This window comes from Aplidium turbinatum, chromosome 4, assembly GCF_918807975.1.
Source record: "Aplidium turbinatum chromosome 4, kaAplTurb1.1, whole genome shotgun sequence".
NCBI classification, from domain to species: domain Eukaryota; kingdom Metazoa; phylum Chordata; class Ascidiacea; order Aplousobranchia; family Polyclinidae; genus Aplidium; species Aplidium turbinatum.
The window spans coordinates 6,811,082-6,833,058 of record NC_137475.1 but is presented as its reverse complement, the minus strand read 5'-3'; the positions used below and the strand labels follow the sequence as shown (position 1 = coordinate 6,833,058).

Genomic DNA, 21,977 nt, shown 5'->3' with positions numbered 1-21,977 from the left:
GAAAAGTAGGCTGTAAACCTCACGGAGAAAAAAGCTTTTCAACTAGAAAACGAATTTGTGTAGATACAAAACATCTTTTACAATAATATCATTTCACTGTAAATTTATAGGGACTGCCAGGTAACAAATTATTTTTCTTTTGCATTAAATCAACGTTTGCAGATGTTGATAGAATATTAAAGGGGACCAATGTTTGTCAGCCGGTTACTAACCTGTGCACCAACATGCAGAAGAACTGAACAACCAAAATAACCAGATAAAAGATCAAAAAGGCGAACGACACTGGATTCACCTGAAGAAGAAATTCTAGATTTGTAATCATTGCAATTAGTAATAATAACCTTGTACACTGCATGAAGCAAAGCATAAAAATCTTTACTTAAAGTCATAATCTTCACCATAAACAACTTTTTAGAAGCTTAACTTAAAACACAATGCATGTACGCTTGGAAAATTGTGCTCATTTCCTTACTGATAGCTTGACTCCAGCGATCCAAAAAGTAATGGAGAAATCAGTGATCGTAAGCTGAAGAGCAAAGTTAAGGATGAGCCATAAAGCGTTGAAGAGGAAATATGCTCCCGTAACTTGATTCCGAAGATCAATTAAATCACCTGACGAAAGTAAAGAAGTTAAAGCATTTTTCGCCCTGACGTAAGCCTACTGTAGGCCATTGTAAATTGACTATGCTGTATTGAAAAGATTACTAGTTTTTAAACAGCACTGAATTTTTTCAGGGCTGTGCAGTCAGAGTCGTAAAGTCGGAGAGATTTTGGCGTGTCGGAAGTCGGCCAGTTATTAACCGAGGAGTCGGAGTCGTATATTTTTCGTCCCAACTCCACATCTCTTCTTTTTATGTCTACTGTCTCATTTTCTTCACTGTGGAATAATATTTTAGTAACAAAAGTTTACATCAATTTCGTATCTAAAAATTAAAATGTATTTATTTTTAACAAAGTAATATCTTTTTCTTTTATTGAGTCTCCTAAATTTGGTTAATTTGGTTAAATTTGGTTGATACAACAAAATCAAATGAATTGGTCTCACTTTTAATTCTTTCTTTTTCTTTCTTATCCTCATCAAGAGGATAAAGATACTTTTCAATTAAATATTTCCAGAAATCACGTTCTTCATTATCCAAGTATCTGAAATACAAACATTAAGAGCAGGATTTTCTTAATTAGATTTCATTGTCGATGCGTTTCGTGCATTTATATTTGTCAAAATATTGCTTTTTTATAAAAAAACAAATATTGAGTGTTTTCAGATTTTAGTTTCAGAAAAACTTAACAATCCTCTTAGTCTTGTGCATATTGTCACTGAGGCCAAGGTCTATTGTTTTACCACCTAAATTGGCAGTGTTTTCCGGGCTATACATCAACATCACGCTAACAGGACTACACTCTCACAGAAGAAAGATGCCATTCTCCATTGTTACAACATTGCGTGAAAATTCTTCAACAATAACATATTGCACTGCATATAGTGGTCAGCATACTCGATAACTCCGTCCTCCAGGGACCCGTCAATCAACCAATAGAGCATTTCCTCTTCCTCTTCTTGCATCCGATCTGGATCTACTGCATCATCATAGTCATCATCACTCACATTGTGATCAAACTGAAACAAAAAATTAGTCAGTAAGAGTCAGCATGAATACATTGTTACCATCAATTTTTTGATTTACAACAGGGGCGTGCAACCTGCGGCCCGCGGGCCAAATGCGGCCCGCGGAACCAAAATATGTGGCCCGCGGCGTGCTTTGGTTTTTGGCCCGCACCACAAAATATTCAGTTTCAGGCTTTTGGTCTGCAGCAAGCTTTTTGTCTGCGTGCTACCACGCCATGAGAAATCACTAATTCTGTTTAATGGATCGTCGCTCATACTTTGAAATAGCTTCAGTGCATCGTTGCAACTCCATATTTTGCTCTAACAAGTGGAGTCGCTTATTTCTTTTCAATGTCCGCCTTTTTCACCTTTTACTCACTCCATGACGTATTCTGTTGATTTAAGTTGAGTTTTCTCCTTTATTAAGCAACAATCATATCTTTACACCTTCGTTATTGGTAATTTTACACTTGCTTAAACCTCATTGTTTAAACTTTAATAAAATTCAAGCAGCGATGGCAACTTCTGCAAATTTCACAGCAAAAAAGAGAAAGGTAGAGGAAGGGAATAGAATTTTCCAAGAAAGATGGACCTTGGAATACTTTTTTGTTAAAAATTCGGATGACAAACCCATGTGTCTTATTTGCAATAAAATTGTTAGTGCTACGAAAGAGTACAATGTTAAACGACATTACGAGACAAACCATTCTGGGTCTTCTTACGGAAAGCTGGATGGAGATGATAGAAAACAGAAAGTGACACAAATGCAGAAACAGTTAAATAGCCAGCGTTTTATGTTTCAAAGCATGCGTAGTGACAGTGAAAAGGTAGTAAGAAGTAGTTTTTTGATTGCACAAAGAATAGCCCAAAAAATGAAACCGTATTCTGACGGTGATTTCGTTAAGAAATGCCTGATTGATGTCGCACAAGAAATTTGCCCAAAAATGGTGCCGGAGTTCCAGAAAATAAGTCTGTCGCGATGGACAGTGGCAAGGCGTATTGACGAACTAGCTGATGACATTTGCGTCACTCTTAAGGACAGAGTGAAAAATTTTGTTTCATGGAGCTTTGCAACTGATGAAAGTACCGATCTGAAGGATACGGCACAATTGGCTATATTTGTGAAAGGTGTGGACAGGGAGTTGAATGAAACGGAAGAACTTTTGTCACTGAAGTCTATAAAAGGCACTACCACTGGTGCTGATATAGCTAGGGAAGTTTTTAATGCTTTTGAAACTTTCGGAATGGACCTGACTACCTTATGCGGAGTTGCAACAGATGGGGCTCGAGCCATGTCCGGACATGGTATTGGATTAGTAGGCCTCTTGAAGTCTGCTTTACGAGAAAAAGAAATCAGTGACGATATTGCAATTTTCCACTGTATCATTCACCAGGAAAATCTGTGTGCAAAGACGTTGAAATTTAAACAAGTTCTTGGTCCGGTCACTAACGCAGTAAATTTTATTCGAGCGCGTGGACTTAATCATCGCCAGTTTCAAAACTTTTTGGATGATCTTAACTCTGAGCATCAAGACCTGTTGTACTTTACCGAAGTGCGTTGGTTGAGCAAGGGTCGCATGCTCAGACGGTTTTATGATCTGAGAGAAGAAGTAATACATTTTTTGAAAACAAAAGGGCAACCTGTACATCAAATGGAAAACGAAAGTTGGTTGTGTGATCTAGCTTTCTTGGTTGATATAACTACACACCTGAATGACCTCAACACGAAGCTGCAACAAAATGGCCAGTATGCAAATGACATGTACGGGCACATAAAAGCGTTTCAGAACAAGTTAAAACTTTGGAAAGCTCACTTACAAAAAGGAGATCTAAGCCACTTTCAATCTCTTAAAGAAACTGGACTGCTTGCTGAGAAGAAGACAGAATTCGCAGACCAACTTCAAAATCTATTGAGTGAATTCTTGAATCGCTTCAAAGACTTCAAATCCCACGAACATTTGTTTGAAATATTTTCCTCGCCATTTCAAACGGAAGTTGACAAAGCACCAAATGATATTCAAATGGAACTGATTGAACTCCAAGCGAGAACTGACTTAAAGGCAAAGTACTTGGAAATGAGTCTGGGCAATTTTTACCGCAAACATCTCGATCAAGATAAGTTTCCACAGCTGAGAAAATTTGTCGCTTCAAAGATGGCATTGTTCGGTTCAACGTACGTGTGTGAACAATTTTTTTCTAAACTGGGGTTTATGAAATCCCCTCATCGCTCAGGACTGACTAATGTACACCTGGAAAATGAACTTCGGGTTGCCAGCACTTCAATTCAAGTGAACCTGGATAAGGTGGTTGGGAAAGCAAGCCAGCTTCAAAGCTCTCATTAAGGTGATTTTAAAAACTTTACCGCTGATTCGCAATAAACTAAAAACGAAACTGTTTTCTTTTCGTGGTAGTCACTAACAGGTAGTCTATAAGATATGCAAGTGGCCCGTGGTCTAATACAAATACACATATTTGGCCCGGCAGTATGAAAGGTTGCACACCCCTGATTTACAAGATTTTTTTGTTCTTTAGATTTATGTGTCTGGTATGTTGTTTTTGTTTTAAGTTTCTTTTTCTCTAAAGTACAAAAGAAGACGTTGTAAATGTGCTACCAAAAATATATATTTTTATACATTCAAAGAAATCAAACAAATTTTTTTCGTTTTAGTCTCACCTCCTCGTCATGATACAACTCTTCCACTAATCTGTTAGCAGCTTCAGACATCATCTTAGGAGGTTCTTCTTCATCAATTTGATGATGTTGCATGCTCTTCCGGGACATCCGACGATGTTGCCTGGACACGTAAAAACTGATTTAGGAGGAGCTATTTTTTAAACTGAAAGAGAGTATGATAAAGAGACGAGAAGAGAAAAATGATCTGTAAAATCACAGAGAGCCAACTTAGACTGAATGAGACCAAACTGGTTGATTTTTCATATAGGGTGATAACTATCAGTCTCAGAAATCCACGATACTTTAGACATGTTGCATTGTTGCAAGAAGCATTCCATTAGAAAATTAATCATGTTGACTGAGATAGTACCAAGCAAACAAACTAAAAAAAGATAATAATGAACCATTCTGACAATATCAAGAAAATTACAGGACTGAAAATAATGCCGGAATTATTAATAAAAACAAAAGATCAAACAAAATGGAGAGAGTTCATAAGGAAGGCCCCAGCTGATCAAGCATGATCAATCTGTTAAAGAAAAAAGCAGGATGGAGGAGGGAATGCTGGGCTTGGCATTTAACCATGATAATAGTTGGATACCGGGCTAAGCTGGATGTTGAAAACACCACTCACCAAGGTGAAATAAATTTAGTGAGCTCAGCTTCTAAAGGAAAGGCGATAGAGAAGGGAAATAGCCACGTTACTCGCATTAGTGCCATTGGCATAGCAAGTGGCCTACCATAAGAACCTGGTGGCTTGATCCTCTAAGCTTGGTAGTCGAGCTTAAAACCACTTAAGCTGTATTTTGCATTTGCAACTAAGTATGTTTACAACAATGTAACAAAGCTTATAGACAATGCAGAGTAGTGGTTGTTTTGTCATAAAATTACATCATCATCTTGAAAAAAAAGTTTGATAATGAATTTGTTGCATTGCATAAGAAACCTTAAACGCTCCATAGAACACTGCTACGTCTCCATATGAACGCAGGTTAAAGCTTATTGATTCACAAGACGTCTAGCATCATACCAAGACCACATATTTGACCAAGAATAAAAGCTAAAATCAGTTTACGATGCAATGGCAATAAAGTCAGACTCTCATGGGTTTGTAATAACATGTGCTTTATGAGCAAACTAACTTACGTAGACATTCGTCGCAATTTCGATGTGGTTATGCTCTCTCTGTCATAGCCCATCCTGGAGCTCATTCGTCGAAGCTGGGCCACCGACATTCTCTTGTTTAGACTGTCTTCAATTTCTTCTGGTTCAACGCCTAAACACACAAGTGAGATTTTTGAAAAGCTTGTCTTATTTCATGATGACACTCATGTCATTCACAAGCCTTTTTCTTGACTTGTTTTCTTCTATAAATATCTTAAAATCTTTGAACTCCTCGCCAAACTGAATCGTTTGTCGTTTGAATTTTTGTTTAATTTCTTCCACTGTATCCTTACATCTAGTCATAAATTCCATTTGGAATCCTCATCCGCGAACTTCACCATGCGACAATTCATTTCGTGCGTAGGTTTGATCCCTATAGGACCACTATGTCTCCGAATTGGTAACTAAATTGTTTGTTTAAAAAGCCTACGAACATCCTGAAAGTAAAAGCTGGACCCTCTTTTTATTAAATCGCATTTTCCATCACAACCACCAAACGAACCAAAAAAAAATTGGTGAAAAATGATGCATTTCAAAGGTGTTTTTTTTAATAATTAGCATAAAAGTAGTTGCAAATTTTGTGGATTTTTCAGCACTGTATTTTCCCCCAGCTTTGGATGTGACGTTGCGACTTTACGCAAACTACGACAACGGTTGATAGGCTAACAGCAACAGTCGCTAACTTATTACAGTTTTTATGCCAGCGATCTAGTAATTAAAACCAACAGTAGCAATACCAACTACCTTTAAGCAGGTTGCTTATATGGTAAAATTTGTTTTTTTTGTAACATCATTGATCAAAAGTCTAATTTTTTCAAATACACAAAAGTGATCTTGATCTTCAAGATCACGATCTACATCTTCAAGATCACGTTGTTTTAGTGATCTGATCGCCATTTTCAAGGTCACCTATTCTTGGTGATCTTGATTGTCAAGATCACGAAAACTGGTGATCTTGCCCTTCTCTGACCACTGCCTGTAATTTGCTTTACAACTTCAACCATTTAATTTTAGCAACCCAAAAGATAACGGTAGCCTATCTCTAACGCTACCCCTAATAATAATAGTAATCATGCAAGTTCTAAATAATAACACGCCTCACAAGAAATTACGTGTTAGGGTGTAAACTCTAAATTTAAAAGAAAGAAAAAACAATTTGACCCGAGATTTGTTGTGCTTTAGCTTGACTGAACTTCTTGTAGTAAGATTGCCTGTTTGCCAAAGTAGCGCGGCGCTGTGTTTGAGTGTATCTTCTACTTGGCTGCGTATTTTTCACGTAGGTGGTCGGCACTGGTTGATACACTGGTGGCTTGGGCTGGATACAGAGAGCACATTGACACAAGTTTCCCAGACCACAACTGTAGTATCCATCAGATGAAGGGGGGCCGTCATATACCGAACCACTGGGGCCGATTTGAACGCTCTGTCCCCCTGGTTTGGAAGCAACCTCCTGCAAAGAATGTAATGGATATTTGAAGTAAGAATTATTTTGTATTGAAACATTTAAATATTGTTTTTCTTCGAGAGCAGCTTAGAAAGTTTTGCACAATTAGCTGAAAATGTTGGGGCAGATATAACCTTGACATACAAAGAGCATTCTTTTCCAAACGTAGAGCTTATCACCTTAATATCCATAATTAAATTTTTCGATTTTAAACTTAATATCATAAACCACGTTGGTGCAAATCGCAAATCTTCCATACAAAAGAACAAAAAAATGACAATAACCTAAAAAGATAATCATCAAAGTAACATGATAACTTTTGAATGAATCTTATCTTTTCCGATTTTAAAACGCTATGCAAACCTGCAAGGCTTGTTGGTTAGCGTTCTCAGCAGCAGCGGGAGCAGCAGACTTGACTTCTCTTGTTCCCCAAGACACATTGTTCATATTTACCAGGCTGGATAAAAACAATAAACAGGAAAGAGTGAGTAAGTGTTTTACACAACTCTGTTGGGAATGTAACAAGAAATGCCCACCAGTAAGTGACGCTAAAGGTCTGACTGCGGATCATGATTTTTTACAAAGTCAAATTTAATTCTTTAAAACAACAAAACAGATGGAAGCAAAGTGCAGGAAATGGGAAACCCGCGGCAATGGGAAAATGTTACAACTTTTACACTACACGACGCTAAAGAGCAAACTATGCTAGCGTTGCAACTAAAACTGAACCTCGGAGCCATTGTGACCAATGATGCCTTGTGTGTGTACGGTCTGAAGAAGAACAATTTCTGTACAGTGTGCAAGATAGCTGCTGAAAACGTTTTTTTATTTATTTTTCCAATGTTATGCCGTACAAAATTAAAGACAGTTGCCCCTTCATTTAAGGTACTGTTAGCAGTAAAGCATTCTTGCTATACAAGGGTTAGATTTATAGCCGAAAACGTTTACATAATTTAGTTTATTTGTTCTGACGCCGTTTGTTGCTGAGTTCTCTATGCTTATGGTTTACCTGTACACCATTAAGAAAATGAAGGCAGAAGGCACACACAAATAGTAGAGCAGCCCATGAATCAAACAGAGCATCTCTTGAGGGTGGAGCAATCCGGTAATTGCATACAACCCAACCAGCACAACCATAAACAAATTGTTTGGATCAAATATAGCTGAAATATACGTATTTAAAATGTTGTAAACATGTTGTAATTAAAATGTGCAAATAATGTATTAAATATTGAGTTAAAACAAACATGTTTTGCTGGATAGAATTTTTTAATTCTACAAACAAAAATCAAATTTGAAGCTATCTCATGCAAAACTCAAAGCACCAAAGTAGTGTACGTGTCTTTTTGGTGATATTAGCACAAGTTACTGGTTTGATCAAGGAATGCATTAGAAGTCCCTTGTTTGATCATCCCAATATAGACTCAAAAAAAAATACATAAAACGATTGCTTCCACTACACTTCAGCTAATATCGGGAATTCAGTGCCCGGAATTTAATAAGTTTAGTTAGTAAATGTACATGAAACCAATCGAACTGTTTTTTTGCTAGTTTAACTAAACGTCTATTTGATGTTTTACACTCTGGCATTTCACCTAAGACACATATACACTGTACACATACCAGTTACGGTTTTCACATCTGAGCAACGGTGTGACGATGACGTAAGAGATATGTTTAGTTTTGCGCTTGGGGCAGCTTAGCCTATATAAAGCGAGGTAAGGTATCTGATGGGAAAGTACATAGACGGTGTGCTTGGTAAACATTAGGCAGAGTTATTTGCTTTTCAATTGCATCAGATTCTGGTATCTTTTTTTTTTCTGTAATGTGGATTAGTTTCACTTTGAAACTCAATAATTGAAGTAAGGTTGAAAAATTTTTTTTCATAGAAACTTACACTTAGTAACCAATGCTCCAATGACTCCAATCAAGACGCCCATCATCACCAGCGCGTACAAAATTGTTAAGATTCCAGCGACCAGGACCTAACAGAAAAATAAATAGAAAAGCTTATAGCCTATTTTCACGATAGCCTATCAACTAAAAGTTGATTTGGGAAACTATCTTTTGTTACCAGATTCATAAAACTGTTAAACAACGAAGGGATGAAACCAACAAATAAAAACAAAATATTGTTTTTCGACAACTCATTTCAAAAAGCCGGATTCCTTTTTAAAGTCTGAAATAATTTTCAAGTTATCTAACGTGAAACTGTATTGATCAAATTGCTTTAGTCGAAAATTAGAAAACTGAATAGTTTATTATTTGTTGAGTGTCATCAAGGTTGCTTGTAGATAAGAACTTCAATTTTCATTAAAAGCAGAGTAATGGACATAGTTCTGTTTATTTTAGTTTATCACATACTTTTGCTGTAGTTTTTCAAAAGTGCAGTATAGGTAATTTCCTCCATTAAATCATACAAATTAAAATGAAACCTCACAGCAAAGTATTCATCACGTCATAAAATAAATATCAGTCGTCACATTATTTCTTAATAACTTGTAGCCAACTTCATAAACACCACAGCAAACAAATTCTAAGAAACAAGGTAATTAAAGCTGGCTCTGAACTTTTCATTTGGAAACCTCTGAAGGCTCAAGCTAGACACCTGAATTGTGATTTATGGCTTTTAAAATTGTCATCGAACAATTCTGCTATCGAAATCGTCTCCTACGTTTATGGGCTTAGGCTTCACTCGAAATAGGCTTGTGTGTCTGAATTTATTTTGTAAGAAGTTTTATCTAGCTTACAGGTTAAAGCCTCCAAGCAATGTACAACTTGCTTTCGTTTGTAGCTGCTGGTGATATATGATCGATAGTATAGGTTAATGTGGGTACAGATTAGGCTTACGCAGAGCCGTTCAGAGAATAATTTGGGCCAAGTAAGAATGAGGGGCCAGTACCCGACCCAAGACATCTTTGAAAAAAACTATACGACTCAGAGCAACATGTGGTGTTTCCGGACTCTAAAATAATATCGGTTCGGAGTCCAAAACCACCATCAGAGCTCATTTGTCGATGCTATTGAAACGAAACATGCTTGAATTCTAAAAGACGATGTTTTTCCAGTTATTCATGGTAAGCTACTACAAACGTTACAAATCTACCTAGCTATTAATTCAGACAAGTAGGCTCCCAACTCTAATGGTGTTGTTTATGCAAGCAAGAAGTAGTTTATGCGCGACTTATGCTGAGTACAATTCCCTATGTGCGACCAAGAATAGAAAAAAAGTTGAACATACTTGTCATACAAGAAGTTGTGAGGAAATAAAATGAATGTATATTTTGAACCACGCCTACTTGAAAATTTTTAGATCCATAAAATCATTATTGTCAAGACAAATTGCCATTTAATAAATAACAAATTTAACATGAAAATTAACTGAAAATTGCAAACGTTTTTGGCCATGCTTGTACTGTAGTTTTGAATTTATTTTAATGTTATGCCGTCTTGTTGTTAGGTTTTATTTTGCCATGGTTAAAAAACAATCACCTCTCTACCAAATTGTAAATAATAAGTTTTTGTACAGCTTTGTCGAGCAACATTCAAAAACGATCAAGAAATGGCGACAGAACCACTTACATCAAAGCACAAAGTTTCTGATCGGACATATATAGAACAAAAATTTCCATATGATGATAAAGCAATAAGCAATAGTCTGACTTGAGCAAGTAACAATTTAAGATTTATTTTCGTAACAAAGTAACCTTTATATGTAGCTACGGTTTTAAATGTCTGATTACGTGGTATATATAACTAGGCTTCGCGTTATATGAAACAATTTATAATCCACATACATGGCTTGTTCTTTATAAAAACAATGGACTTTTGAAAAAGTAGTTTCATCGATTTGATAAATGGCGCCACTGTATTTGGTCTATTGCCTCGTCTTGCGACAATCAACAAATAAATGTATTTACAGAAGGCGACTTGCCTGTGTGTCAGCTGAGGTTGTGTAACATAAGATGATGAATATAACGACTGGCACTAGTGACACAATGAGAGACACAGTGCCGCTCCATTTGAAAACGTATTGATAGGCGCCTTGAACGATCATGACGACCGTTGATGGTCCAAGCAAAGAAGAGATCATCAAGCCAAGCTGAAAAAAAGTACAAAGAAAAAGACAAACTGTTTTAAAATTTAATGAATAGTTCATACACTCTCAATTTAGCTACAAGAAAAGTGAAAACTGGAACTGTAGAAAGCAATGCGATAAGACATCAAAAGCACATCACAACAACTACTCAGCCTAGGCAGGCAAACAAGTGACCTGTACAAAATGTTTTGAAGTTTTGTCATGATTTATCTAAATTTTTAAATTTTATCTAGGTTTCGTTATGACCAAAACTTTGCAGCATGGTCGCTTTGCATTAGCCATTACAAAGTATAGGCATTTGCTAACCAGCCATTGTTTATTAGTGGTGAGTATACATATTAAAATACACCTTGTGAACCACGTAGCACACCAGTAGGCTACTTGAATCGTTGGCTGATGGTTTCAGTTGTAGAAGTATTGGTGTTAGAAAAGAAGTTATTAAAAATTAAATAAAATCATGGAATGGGCAACTTGTATTACAGAACAACTACACGAGCAGCCGAGCCGGTGCTACAGTGAAACCCAATTACGATTTTAAACGATACAGTGCCTAGAAATTCTGCATTAAAGGTAAATGCACCACAAAGTCCAAATAATACCTAATTAACACCTAGATCTTGTGTGTTTAAAAAAACAAACGTTATCGTGCGATAGCCTACATCAATAGTTTAATTTCAAAAGACCGACAAGAGTATAGCCATTAGAAACAGCGACACATCAATTAAAAAATATATAATAAACTTAAACGAGGGAATCAAGCATACAAATATTTTTTTCGTAAATCAGTTTTTTCAACGAGTAACCTGAGTGTATGTTCTTACTTGATAAGAAATGTAGCCCCATGATATGTAAATATTATTCTTCACGGCTAGCTTTGCATCCAACAGAATGTCAAAAATATTTGCCATGGTAGAAGGACCCCAGCTGCAACAAAAAAACGTTTTGCTGAACTGGTCAGTGTAAAATTTCCCGGCCAAACTAAACAGTCACCAGCTACGTTTCTTCATTCTTTTTTTTGACATACCGACTGAGAATGAAACTTTAATTTTTTTATTTTGTGATGTATTAAATATTGAAGAAAATTTGGTTGTCACTAAAATGCCTCAACTAGAGCTAGTTTGTTCAACGAGACAGGTTAACTTCTTCAACATCACGATGATAATATCCAATAAATTTTTGTTGTTGCTTTATTCATTTTGATTCAAGACCTACAATTGAATCAAATCAAACTTGAAATGTTTCTTTTTTTTTTATAAAACTTAAATTCAAACAGAGCTTTATTTTTTTAAGAAATCTATTTAAAACGCAAAGCTTTCTTGAAGAGACTGTTGAAGAACTTATTTTATGGGTTATCAGGATCGGCCTACTTTTTTGGTAAGGAGTCTACTTTGTTGAGCCATAAGCTTAAGAAATGAAATAACTCTAGAATATTTGTCACGATACACAAAACAAACGTATTCGACAATACATCTAGCCTTTGTCATGCATTTGAAAAGTTCATTGTTGTACAATCGCCCGTTATTCAAAATGTTTGATAAAGAATATACTGTATGTATAGCTGAAAATTTTTTTGTTTCTTCTGATCATGGCAAATGTTGTAATATTTCTTGGTTTTCTTCGTTTAGTAACATAAATATACGCAATAAGTTACCACCAGTTAGAGTTACATGGCAGTAAGAAATAGCATCATGATATTTGCACGTTTCTATACGTTATCTGCTGATTGTCATCCTCAAAAGCTTCCTACCGACGACGTTGGTTATAGAATTCCTTAAATTCCTCAGGAGCGAAAGTGAACGAGTCAGAAGACGCAGTGTACTCTATCCTCCATCCACGCTTTAGAAGCAAAGTGCACAGCCAGCGATCCTCACCTGTAGATCCAGCAGAGGTTAGAAGATCGTATCCCAAAGAAGTACAGGCGATGGTTTACAACCGTTTACAACCCAAACGATTTTAGTATTAGCAAAGGTCTGCGTTCACGGATATAATAAAAAGTCACGGATACAATACAAAAGAAAATGAGAAGATTATTTGATGACGAAAGCCTATAAGACGGCTACCATTGTGAGCAGATTGTAGCGATTGTTGCATGTGTATTAACCCAGACATCAAATCGACGTTTTTTTGCACTGATTTAACGTCTGCAGATGTTAAATCAATGTAAAAAGCGATTGATTTGCTGTCTGGTAAGTTTGGTGTATGAGTCTACCAATTAAGCATACAAACCAATTTTTTACATTGAACTCGATACTTTTTTAGCTCTAAAAATAGTTCAATGATTGAAAGCGTTGAAAAAATTATTAAGCATTGATAGCCTACATTTTACTGACCCGGTATTTAATAGTCCATTATAAATCAGCTTATCGTCTGACTTGTAAAAAAATTTAACAAATTTTAATGATTGTTATTACAATTTTCTAAATGTATATTTGAAGTTTATTAGCATCAGTTATTTAAAAATAGCAACTTATAATAGAAAACACAAAAACATGCTGTATATACACAGTCACTGTACAGTAGGTAGCTACCTTGATCCCATTGGACGTAATGTCTCGCCTCAGTAGCTTTGGCAGTGTATTGGTTCATAACATTGATATCAACCAGTGCAGCTCCTCTGAAGAGACTGAAACAACCTGGACTGCACAAAACACAGCCAAGAACGTGCTCGGTTGTCTTCTGTAGCCAATGACCAACGGCGTACTCGAACTTTTGAAACCATACCATGGGACCAGAACCTATCAGTTTAGAATTTGTATCACATAGGCTAGCATTTAACTTTGCCAATCTTAACAGCTGTCATGGAAGTAGGCAATGTACTTGAATGAGGTTGCATCAAATGGATAAATATTATAGTCAAAAATAATTTAAATAATGTAGCATTTTTTAAAGTGAGGAAGAGATTGAAGCTTGTCAAAGTAACTTTTGATTTGTTTTCCAAGGTAGTTTAATTCTTTTCATTACTTTGTCGCTAAATAACTCGCTCAAATTTTTAGCAACAAGCAAATCATCTTCAGTTTCACTTCATATCCATGATTTTTCTGTTTTTCTTCTTTTACTTACCAGTTGGGTGGATTCTTCCACAGGCGGCACCTACATCTGGATTTCTTTTCATTCTGTCCAAGACAAGCAACACAGCAGCAGGTTGGAAATCAACATCACCGTCCAGAGCAAGCAAGAATACATCTTCTAGTTTATAAGCTTTCTTAGTCGCCTGGAGATAGCCAAGGACGTAATACATGTACATACACTGTGACCAACGCTTGCGATGTCTGTGAAAAAATATGCAAAGATTCTTAATTCATGTCATGTCAATTAATTTGAAAAAAAAAAATTAAAATATTAAAATTTAAAATTTATAGGCTGTGAGCTTTCTAGCCTTGTCTAGTAAGCAATTATATGTCATACAAGCTGCTTTCAAAGATATATTTTTTCAGTTTCTTAGTTTAAATTATAAGCTTATCTTTGCAATAACTTACAAGATAAGCAACCAGCAACAATATTGAAAAACGTTTACAATTTTTCTTAATCACAAAAAGTATGATTTTTCTACCTAATTTTTTGCTTGTCTTTAAGGTGAACAACTAAAAGATTCCCATGTGGCATAATAAACTCCAATCTTCCTCCATATGGAGTGGGATAGATTACTGGAAGAGGAAGATCATACCCTTTTCCAAGCTCCACTTTACTAAAATTTGAAAAAACTGCTTTGTCGTTTAGGCATACAAAATAATTTAATGCGCTCAGCTAATTTTATGATGACAAAAACAAAACTGTTTACTCCTGAGTCAAAGTAATCCGCAATCAGTAAAAATTATTGTATATGGCAATTTACATAATAAAATTCTTGTATAATATGAACAAGGTTGTTCCACTGCAGAACAACAAAGAAGCCTAAGCTGCAACGCATAATCCAATGTAGGCTATAAGAATTATCTCTTTTGATAATGGAAAAATTGCAACTGCTCTGTCTTGGGACTAGTTGTTAGTTGGTAGGTACGTTGTAGTCATAATAATGTCAAATATGCTGTTTAACCACCAAATGCAGCATTCATGCATAGTTGAGTAGTGAATATCTTGTCACGACCTTCGAAAGGGCACCGTTTTGACACTGCTCAAAAGCATGCAGTTGTGTCTTTGGCAAGACACTTAAAAGAATGCCAGAAGGTGGTCACAAAGATTGACTCCCTTGCCTTCCCGTTTACTTATTCCAAATTTTCAACACCCGGGAGTCAGCAGGTTGATGATGTTTTTGTATTGAAGTTACCGTCATTGGTACAAAGTATTTTACGTCCATAGTCAACCAACTTATAGCATATTGTTTAGAGAGAAACCTACTTGGCAGCCAATGGAATTAATTCGCATAACTGATGAACCCATTTGTTTGTCTTTATTTCTTTTCCGTCACTCGTTTTTTCCATTGCGTCATCAAATAAGATGTGGACTTGAAAGTTATAAAAATCTTCATCCTTCTGGGAATTTTCTCGCCTGCCCCCTTGGTCTCTGTCCAACCTGCAAGCATTGCAAATTTGTTTTTACTTCAAGAAAACAGCTTTTTAAAACAAAACACACACTCACTACATCATGTTAGCTAAGTTTCTGCTTTATTGGTGAAATACTATTTCTAGAACATAAGCAAGCATCATGGGGAAGCCCAATAATTTTATGATCTTGATTGAACAAAATAATTGTTTATAGAAAATGAGAAAGCCATAGTAACGCAGCTTTGCCTTTAAATTTTTGCCGATCTGATGCAAGTGTGCAATAATGTAGCCTACACGCTTTTCTAAATATCTGCTTTCGCGTTTGTGTTTACTGCCTAGCTGCATATCGTTTCCACATTGGGAAGTTCCAATTTGTATAGGCGGCTTGAGTGTTTACTAGTTTGTTTATTTGACATTGGCAGCCATATGAATTCTCACCTCATCAGCGAAGTCAAGATTTGTGTCATTTCATCTGCTGTCTCGTGCCACATCGTGGCGCACAGAAACAGTTGGGGCACGAATTTGTGTCCCCTGGAGACAGTCATACGTCGTGAGGCCTTTCTCCGCGTGGAACCACCTCGAGAGCTTGACCTAAGAAGCAGAAATAAATCATAAAGACGAGTTTAAAGAGTAAATATTGAGTGTTTTACCAGAAATTTGTATTGGTTTTACGAGAAATTCGTCACTGTGAAGTTCTAATCTTTATTTTTATCATGGCATCTGTAGCTGCAACTTCTACTAGCTTTTAAATTAAGTTGCACTATTTGCTGCATGAAAACGTAAGTGCGAAGCAAATGCCTGCTTCGTCTACTTGTTTCCGCTATGTCAATAATTGTGACAGTCAAACAGCTCGGTGGAGTTTGGAGTAAAATCATTCATAGCTAAATCAACTTATCAGTTCATTGATATAATAGTTTATTTTTAGAAAATGTTTATATATAGAACGTTACAAGGTAATTAGTCCTTCAAAATAGTCTGTAAATAATTAATTTATAAGCATGTACGTTGTACAAGCCTCTTGAAAATATTTTCTCACAAGCCAAAACAAGTCAACACTTAAAAAGTTAAGTCTCACTTTCTATTTTGCTCTTTTTCACTTCTTTTTCGCTCTTGCTCTTCCTCTCTCTTTACTTCAATCTTCCTGTATTCACCTTCAAACTGGCGTCGATTAAGTAGCAATACTTGGTCAATCAAAGGCCCACCGTAAAGAGGTTTCACAAATAAGACTTGCATTCTGAAAGTACGGTAATATGCCTACAAATTTTGTCAACAAATCAAGGCATCATGCAGCTTGTAAAAACTTTAAAAATTTCTCGTTGACGTGTATAACTGCGCTTCTACTCTTTTATAATTAAAATTTAAGATTTACCGCCCGGTCAGCGAGAATGGCAGAGTGAAATTTCCGATTGTTGAAGTGTTGTTGCCGAGGAATTACTTCAACCATTAGGTGCCGCTAAATGGATAGCGATGTTTAACGTGCGTTGCTCAAGCGCACACCCTGAGAATCGAACCAGCGCCGCTTGATCTTGAATCTTCTTCGTTCACAAGATCACGCGCTAATCAATTGAGCTATCGGGACGATAGTTTGAAAGAAAAATTTTGATTGTTTTATTTAAACTAGTTTTACAGTAGTCGTGGATATTTGGTTTAGGCTACTTATCAGATCACAAATAAAATACTGACCGCTGTGCTTGGAGCTCATACGTTTTTAAACTTAATAAGCGAGTCTTACCGCTCCAAACGATTTTCCGGGTTGTGCCACGTGAAATGAGTTATCAGCACGATGCCAAGCCAGCCTAAGATCAAACCGACAATCCCTAGCAAGGCTGCTGATCCCTGAGCACTGGCAATATCACTGGCGCTCACTACAACCGATCCAGAGTTTGCATTCCCAAGCGTTCCATCAAAAAGAAAGTTATTCCAATCGACGTAATCTGTCAAGCCCTTTATTCCTCTGTATTGTTGGTACAAACCTAAAGAAAGCACAACCAAGAATTTTACTTCAACTTCAGAACATTATGTGGCCGTTCCAAAGATGTTTTGGTCTTTTTGTGGTATTCTCAGTTTTTTGTCGATTTAATTTAACTAAACCGTATTTCCAAATCCAAAGTAGGCTAGATACGTTGTAAAACTTTTAACATAGTTATTTCTAATTCCACAAGTAATGATGTACGTTCAGATGATCAATGGTCAGCGTGTTATACCACTAAATCTATCCAAACTGAAAATATTGCAATACATTTAAATTTAATTTTTATGTTTAAAGTTACTCTTCGTGAACATATTGTCAAAATAAAAAGCTTTATATAAAAACAAATACGATAAATTTGTCAAGTGTTTGTGTCAATAAGTTTGTGATTAAGTTTGTTCAATACTAATAAGTTTGTGATTAAGTTTGTTCAATACTAATAAGTTTGTGTCAAGATATTGCGATTAAGTTAAAACAAAAGGTAAACACAATATATTTGTATTGTGGATTTCACAGAGATTAAATTGCTTTCTCGAGTATTTTCATTTGTAAACCAAAAAAATTTTTGTAAAGGTTAGTTGCCAGTAGGGGAAGGTATGGATCGATGAGCCACGTTTTCATATTAAGCCATAAACGGTTAACCGATCACTCTACGATGACGAATTTTTAACACAACATGCTGTGATCACTTCTGGACATTGTTTGAAAAATCAACCACATATATGATCAGAGAATTAGTAAAAATATTTGGAAACACTGATGGTCATCAGAGTGGCTCAAGGGTTGAAACGTGTTTGGATCCTTAAGCGGCCAGGTATGGACCGTTGAATTACTCTGATAACTTCCACCTCAAAAGTGTTTAGAGCAAATTGTTGAGGTACACTGAATATAATTGTCAAACGCATACTGTTAACAGTTTGCAGATATCATGTAATGGTTTTACAATCTTTCGCCGCTTTTTTCATTTCCTCTTTCCCAAACTGACCGATCTTCTTGTGTAGTGTCAACATTGAATGCTCAACAGCTTCACTACTTGTTTATAATATTTACACACCACTTGAAGAACACAAAAATGTTTAAAATGAATTAAACGTGTTTATGGTCCCTCATTCAATCATGTGCAACCCATAACCCAAGAGACAACATTTTTGGTGAATCAAGGATCACAACAGTCAGTGACTAACTTTCATCTGAGCTTTACTTAATTATGATGAAGTAAAATCCAAAAAAACTTGATTAAATCCTGCGTTATATAACCTATTACAATTTCTGAATTTTAAATGTTGATGCTATGTCAATTTAAATTTGTCTAAAACTCTAAACGCAAACATAAAAATTTACAAAAATACACCAAAATCACACTCCACCTTTTAACTTGCAGAATATTTAAAAATTTAACTCAGAACTTTTTAAGAATCAAAATTGAACCAAACACAATTTATTCAATAAACGAAAAATGTATGATCACATATTATTTGAATTTGAAAGGGGTAGATGTTGAGTCAAGCATGGTCATGAGTCCATACCTTCCCCTATAAGAAAAACTTTTTGAATAAGCCTACCATACACTATTCTGTCGCTTTTTCAAGCCTTCTACGATGCTATACTGTATTATAGTTTAGAAAAAGAAAATTCGGTTCTCATACCAACAAAGCCTAACAATCCATGCGCCCCTCCACATTGCTTGTAGACTGCAAGGGCCGCGGAACATGCACTGATGACTGGTGTCACCAGCAAGTTTGGGAAAGTAAATCCGAGTGGCTGTATCATGGTCATGCAAGCGACACGACCAAAAAAGAATGCACCGAAAGCACAGGAAACTTGAACAGCGAACACATACCACAACTGATCAATGATTTGTGATCTGAAACATTAATAACATTATATTAATTAATTACATTAATAACATTAATTACCGTCTTCATTATAATAATTCTATGTATGTTATTATCTAGTTTTGATGGCTGCCATGTCATCTGATTGTTTTTATCGTTCTCAATACTTTCAGTTCTTCTAACTTGTAACGCTACCGTACCATTGTCTGTAAACTTGTAACAGTAGATAGGCCTAGCCTATTTATTGAGATTTTGTGCATTTGCAGTTTGTGTATTATTTTGTTATTTTTTGATGTTATTTCGTTGTTGTTGTTCGTTATTTGTGCATTTGCAGTTTGTGTATTATTTTGTTGTTTTGGATATGGACAGCTTTGTCTGATGCAAATAAAAAAATTATAAATTATAATTGACTAAGTCACAAAATGCCACTTTTGCAAATAGCCTGAAAGAATAAATTAAGAACCGTGTTAGTTTTCGAAACGTAAGCCTGTCAGAATCGGCATTCCAAGCGAGCTGAGAATGTGCCATAAAATTCAATTTGTTATATAAGCCTTCTAAATTTATCATCATTATGTGCCGTCTCAGAGCCGAAGGTTGGCTGACAATTGCTTTCACACGTTATGTTCTTTCGCTACTCTTAATGCTTCTCCGATGCTTGACTGGTCAGCCCACTGTTTTAGGTTATCTCCCTAAGTTCGTCACCTTCTTGCTCTGCACCTTTTTCCTGCCACCACGCCTTCAACAACTAATTGATGTAGCTGTCCTGCCGATCCTCTCAAAATATGTCCCGTGAATTTCATCTTTTGTTTTGCTAAATTGTTTTCCCATCTATCTTGCACTCCAATTTTTTCTGCACTTCGTTTATAATGTGTTTTTATAGAATAATTAAAATATTCTTCTGTAGCACCAGAGTTGAAAAGCATTAATTTTTTTGTTAGTGACTTTTGTTGTTTTAGGTCCAACTTTCTCTTCCATATGACATAACTGGTTTGATATAACAAGATAATAGTCTCAGTTTTATTCTAACTTCAAATAACTGAAATATGACGAGCTCTTTTTAAACAACCTTCTTCAATTGCAATAACCTTTTAAAAAAAACAGCCTACAATGAAATCATGGCTCATAGTGGTAATATTTAACCCTATATTGCCCGAGTGGCGCTGATTCAGCACCAAGCACTTTAAACTTTATGTCGTGGCTTAAGTTGACAAGTTTATCATAGGTTTATCGATGGGATTTGTTGACGGCATAATAAACATTAAGGACGTGTGAATTAAGCTTTAAACTTCCAACACACCGTTGAGATGGTGCGGTAGTGTTTGACATGCGACTCGAGTTCATTTCTCGCAACGAGTTACCACCACCATGTTTATTTATTGATCGCCAAAATTAACAGGGAATAGGAAATGCTGCCGACAGCGCTACAATAATAGGTTGTCGTTGGCTTAGTCAATCTTCCGGTCTTGAGAAGAATTTGCGGTAGTCTGGATCCGATATCAAAATTACTTCACTCTACTTATACATACAATGATCACAAATTATCATAAAACTATTTATTTCTATAGTGTTAGAATATGTAAGAACAAACCTCGTGTGGACTTGGCCTCCACTGTAGGAAAACAGATTTAAAATTTGTTGAAATCGTACAGAAGATAGCGGAGTGTTTGGAGGATTCGCATTGGAAGGATACTTGAGAACGTAGTCACTTGAATACGTATCGTTCTCGACCACGACCAGAATCAAGAAAGTCATTCCGGTTAAAATCAAGCATTTGGTAAAGGAGTAAATAAGAGACGAAGAAAATCTTTTTCCGTCCAAATCATCATGAAGTTTTCTCGCCTTTATTGTAAAAAACTTTCCAAATTTCATATCACTTGTCACAAAGTTTTCCCAGTAGCGCATTGATGTTAAAATTACACCTGCAACCAACAAAATATTTCTATGTCTCCTTTGCGTTTCAATGAATAAAAAGGAACGCAAAGGGTGGTGATAGTCTAACGCCAAGAGGTTTTGACTTTCTATTGGAGCTCAAGTAGTTGATATTCGAATTTTTTCAGGACACGAAAGGATTTATTAAGCGGAGTCTACGCTAAACTTGGGCTACACTTGATAATGATAGTGCATATCCTAAACAAAATAAGATACCAGATTTTAATTGGATGATGTCTTGCATCCAATTTAGACCCATAAAATGCTTTTCAGTTAGCTCAGCTCTATGGACGTGTTGTATTCAAGGAAACAGTTAAGGGATTAACAAATTTAACAAGTTATGATAAACGTTCTTACCAAAAAAGCACCAAATATATGTGCTTTCTCTCATGAAGAATTGGAACCAATTGTTGGAAAAGAAACACGCGAAGAATATTATAAGTCCAATAACTTGCAGGATCTGAAAACGCATCAATGGTGTATCTGGATATTTTTGTCAGCGCAATGTTACAATGTGTCCATTGGTAACATAGCTAATAACATGAGTAACACTGATTATGATAATAATGATAACGCTAATAACTATAATAACAATCATGGTGATAATAATAACATTAATAATAATAATAACAAATTGTGTTTGTATTCAGAATTGTTTTAGCAAAATGGGTGTAATGTATACTTTTAAACATGCAGCGATACGATTGCAATCATGTGCAGTATTGTATGAAATTGAGACACCTATTGTCGAGTGCATAAAAAACAGAAACAGTACA

General features: G+C 35.8%; 1 protein-coding gene across 1 annotated transcript in view; it reads right to left on the bottom strand.

Annotated features, from left to right (window-relative positions):
- LOC145768719 (chitin synthase chs-2-like) overlaps window positions 1-21,977 on the bottom strand; it is a 31,327-nt gene that overhangs the window by 5,173 nt on the left and 4,177 nt on the right. The window contains exons 5-27 of the mRNA XM_082580297.1: window positions 21,559-21,661; window positions 20,861-21,191; window positions 19,084-19,301; window positions 17,201-17,441; window positions 16,544-16,702; window positions 15,907-16,059; window positions 15,323-15,496; window positions 14,538-14,672; window positions 14,048-14,256; window positions 13,516-13,722; window positions 12,735-12,858; window positions 11,809-11,911; window positions 10,823-10,990; window positions 8,786-8,873; window positions 7,898-8,051; window positions 7,252-7,345; window positions 6,606-6,894; window positions 5,427-5,556; window positions 4,281-4,401; window positions 1,497-1,618; window positions 1,046-1,143; window positions 473-612; window positions 213-292 (exon numbers count right to left, since the gene is read on the bottom strand). Of these exons, the coding sequence (XP_082436423.1) occupies window positions 213-292; window positions 473-612; window positions 1,046-1,143; window positions 1,497-1,618; window positions 4,281-4,401; window positions 5,427-5,556; window positions 6,606-6,894; window positions 7,252-7,345; window positions 7,898-8,051; window positions 8,786-8,873; window positions 10,823-10,990; window positions 11,809-11,911; window positions 12,735-12,858; window positions 13,516-13,722; window positions 14,048-14,256; window positions 14,538-14,672; window positions 15,323-15,496; window positions 15,907-16,059; window positions 16,544-16,702; window positions 17,201-17,441; window positions 19,084-19,301; window positions 20,861-21,191; window positions 21,559-21,661 (3,641 nt within the window). The remainder of the gene's footprint in view (window positions 1-212; window positions 293-472; window positions 613-1,045; window positions 1,144-1,496; window positions 1,619-4,280; window positions 4,402-5,426; window positions 5,557-6,605; window positions 6,895-7,251; window positions 7,346-7,897; window positions 8,052-8,785; window positions 8,874-10,822; window positions 10,991-11,808; window positions 11,912-12,734; window positions 12,859-13,515; window positions 13,723-14,047; window positions 14,257-14,537; window positions 14,673-15,322; window positions 15,497-15,906; window positions 16,060-16,543; window positions 16,703-17,200; window positions 17,442-19,083; window positions 19,302-20,860; window positions 21,192-21,558; window positions 21,662-21,977) is intronic.